This window comes from Dendropsophus ebraccatus, chromosome 14 (assembly GCF_027789765.1).
Source record: "Dendropsophus ebraccatus isolate aDenEbr1 chromosome 14, aDenEbr1.pat, whole genome shotgun sequence".
NCBI lineage: Eukaryota > Metazoa > Chordata > Amphibia > Anura > Hylidae > Dendropsophus > Dendropsophus ebraccatus.
The window spans coordinates 64692926-64695996 of record NC_091467.1 but is presented as its reverse complement, the minus strand read 5'-3'; the positions used below and the strand labels follow the sequence as shown (position 1 = coordinate 64695996).

General features: G+C 46.8%; 1 protein-coding gene across 1 annotated transcript; it reads left to right on the top strand.

Moving 5' to 3' along the window:
• The first annotated feature begins 441 nt into the window (after window positions 1-441).
• Window positions 442-2625, top strand: LOC138772387 (E3 ubiquitin-protein ligase TRIM7-like). The gene has a single exon (XM_069952749.1). It carries the CDS (start codon window positions 535-537, stop codon window positions 2110-2112), a length of 1578 nt encoding a protein of 525 aa, XP_069808850.1. The 5' UTR covers window positions 442-534; the 3' UTR covers window positions 2113-2625.
• The last annotated feature ends 446 nt before the right edge of the window (window positions 2626-3071 follow it).

Below are 3071 nucleotides of genomic sequence, written 5' to 3'. Positions count from 1 at the left end.
TTTTAGGTCATCCATTATCTTATCATTTATAGAAATAATCTTGTACATTTGCAGCTACCGATGCTAGAATCCCTGACTATACATATTCCTATCCACGATTTCTGTGTCGCTGTCTGGAGAGGACGCCTGTGTTCTGTGTCTCCCTTCCCTACATCTTGGCAGTGTACAGCACAGTGTCCTCCCTCCCCTTCTCTGCTGCCATTGTTCCTCCATTCAGTACAGTGAATGGATTACTTCCTCTTCCTGTCCTCCTGGTAACTCTTTCAGTCCCATCGCTCCTCCTCACACACTTATATGGGGTCATACAAGGCACTGTAACCCTCCTATCCTGGGCGGTTCTTCCCCCTCAGCTAGCTGTGCCGCCCTCCCTTGTGATGTGCTGAGGGGGAGGAGGAGAAGGAGGAGGAGGAGGAAGAGGGGTCATGTTGTGTGGCAGGGGAGGAGACATGGTTACATGGTGGAGAGATATTTCCCTTATGAAGAATCAGAGAAGATCTCCTCACAGCAGCTTTCAGTTTCACTTCATTTTCCGTCATGGCTTGTGCTGACCTGAGGGACGAGTTGACCTGCTCCATCTGCCTTAACATTTTCACAGATCCTGTAACCCTGAGATGTGGCCACAACTTCTGCCTGGTGTGCATTGCTCGTGTGCTGGAGACACAGGACAGCATAGGAATATACAGCTGCCCCGACTGTAGATCCAGGTTCTCAGACCGACCCGCCCTTCAGGGTAACGTGACCCTGCGTAACATCGCCGAGCACTTTCTATATTTTCGGGCTGAGGAGATGGAGGGGACTATTTTTTGCACAAACTGCATCAACTCTCCGGTCACTGCGGTGAAATCCTGCCTGCATTGTGAGGCGTCTCTGTGCAACAACCACCTGAAAGTCCACAGCAAGTCTCCAGAACACGTCTTATGTGAGCCCACCATTACCTTCAGCAAAAGGAAGTGCTCCTTACACAACGAGGTCCTCAAGTACTACTGCTCAAATGACCGGACGTGCATCTGCGTCACTTGCTGCTTAGCGGGAGATCACACCGGACACAAGGTGGAACCTTTAAATAAAGCTTCCCAGAAGAAGAAGGCCATGCTGACAAATATTCTGAAGAACCTGTCCGTGTTATCCAGGGAGGCTGAAGAACGGTTGCAGAACATGGAGAAACGCCAGAAAGAAGTCCAAGAGAAAGCCATGGACATAAAGGAGAAAGTGGCCAATCTGTTCCTAGACATCAAGAGACAGCTGGAGATCCTGGAGAACAAGGTCCAGGCCGAGATCTCCCGGCAGGAGAACCAGGTATCGGATCTGATCCGGCAGGTGGAGATCCAGAAGAGCGAGCTCTCCTTGGTCAAGTGTCACATCGAGGAGCTGTGCAACATGACGGATCCCCTAACCCTATTACAGGAATGCGTCTCCGTACACTTTCGGCCCTCGGAGGAAAAGGGCAATAAGGTTCGAGAGGACGACCCCAGTGAGAGCTACATAGGAGATCTAGATGAAGGTCTGATCTCTGAGACCCTGCACACGGGATTATCCGATATCATGACCTTTGTGCGGAGACAGATCTACGTGAAGGAGAACATGTACACGAACCTGGACGAGGACACGGTCGCTAATAACCTGCTCTTATCCATCGACAAGAAATCAGTGTTTTGGGCCCAAAAATTACCGGATTTAGGTCACATGGAATTGCCGGTCAGGTTTCAGAATTGTTCACAGGTTTTAAGTACGGAAAGTTTTTGTTTTGGGCGACACTACTGGGACATTGAAACCAGCCATCACGGGGAATGGCGACTGGGGGTTGCCTACTCCACTATCGAGAGGGACGGTGACCGATCGTACCTGGGATGCAACGACAAGTCCTGGTGCCTATGTAGATCCAATAATAACCAGTATTCGGTGGTGCACGACAACAGAGAAATCCAGCTAAATCACAGCATTTCCCATTATAGATTCCGGATCTACCTGGACTATTATGGCAGCCGGCTGTCCTTCTACGAGCTGTGCACCCCCATAAGACACCTATACACATTCACTGCCGAGTTCTTAGAGCCCCTCCATGTTGCCTTCTATGTATGTGGGGTCAACACCTTTGTAAGAATCGGCTATTAGGCTCCAATAATCACCAGAACTCTGACGGTCTCAGTGGTGCAGCCTCAGGCTTCAGATCAGTAATGGTGCGTTTACACAGACAGATTTATCTGACAGATCTTTGAAGCCAAAGCCAGGAACAGACTATAAACAGAGATCAGGTCATAAAGGAAAGACTGAGATTCCTCCTCTTTTCAAATCCATTCCTGGCTTTGGCTTCAAAGATCCGTCAGATAAATCTTTCTGTGTAAATGCACCATAACGTCAAGTGATCAGATATCAGCCAAGAAGGAAGGTAGAGGGAAATAGTTTTCAGGTGGGATTATTTATCTGTTTGATGAGAGTGATTTCTCTTAAAGGGACAGTCTATGGTGCTCACTGTTGTTCTCACACGTTCAAGCATTGCAACATAGTGGAGGCCTGATCCAGGACCATGCACATATGAGAGGTTTTTGTAGTTTTGTATGGTTTTAATGACCTATTTCTGTGGATTATTTATCTGTTTTATATCAGGTTTTGTTGCCTTGATGGGTTTATGTATTACATTTTTAATATAATAGATATCTATATACTATCCCGTTGTCTTCATTGACTACATGTACACTTTATTTTATACCAGTGTGAGCTGCATTATTACAATATAAACTTATAGGAAAAAGGTTCTGTATTCTGCACCTGACCGATCTTATATTATAATACTATAATCACAGCACATACGCCTCTCTGCTATGCAGTGACATAGCTTTGGGCTGAACAGACTGGCACTGTATTGGGATCATGATTTACATAATACAGTACTATAGATGGTATGTGGAGAGAGAATGGGTTACTATGTGCTATGTGAGCAGAAAGGAAAGAGCAGCACGATCACAGTAGGGAAAGGGAGATGGAAGACTTGATTTACCTATGAGGAACATTGTGGACAGGGCCGAGAGGGAAGACTTGATTTACCTTTGAGAAACATTGTGGACAGGGGTGAT

Bases quoted from the DNA above. Each gene is read 5' to 3' on its own strand.
- LOC138772387 (XM_069952749.1), top strand. From the start codon at position 535: ATGGCTTGTGCTGACCTGAGGGACGAGTTGACCTGCTCCATCTGCCTT.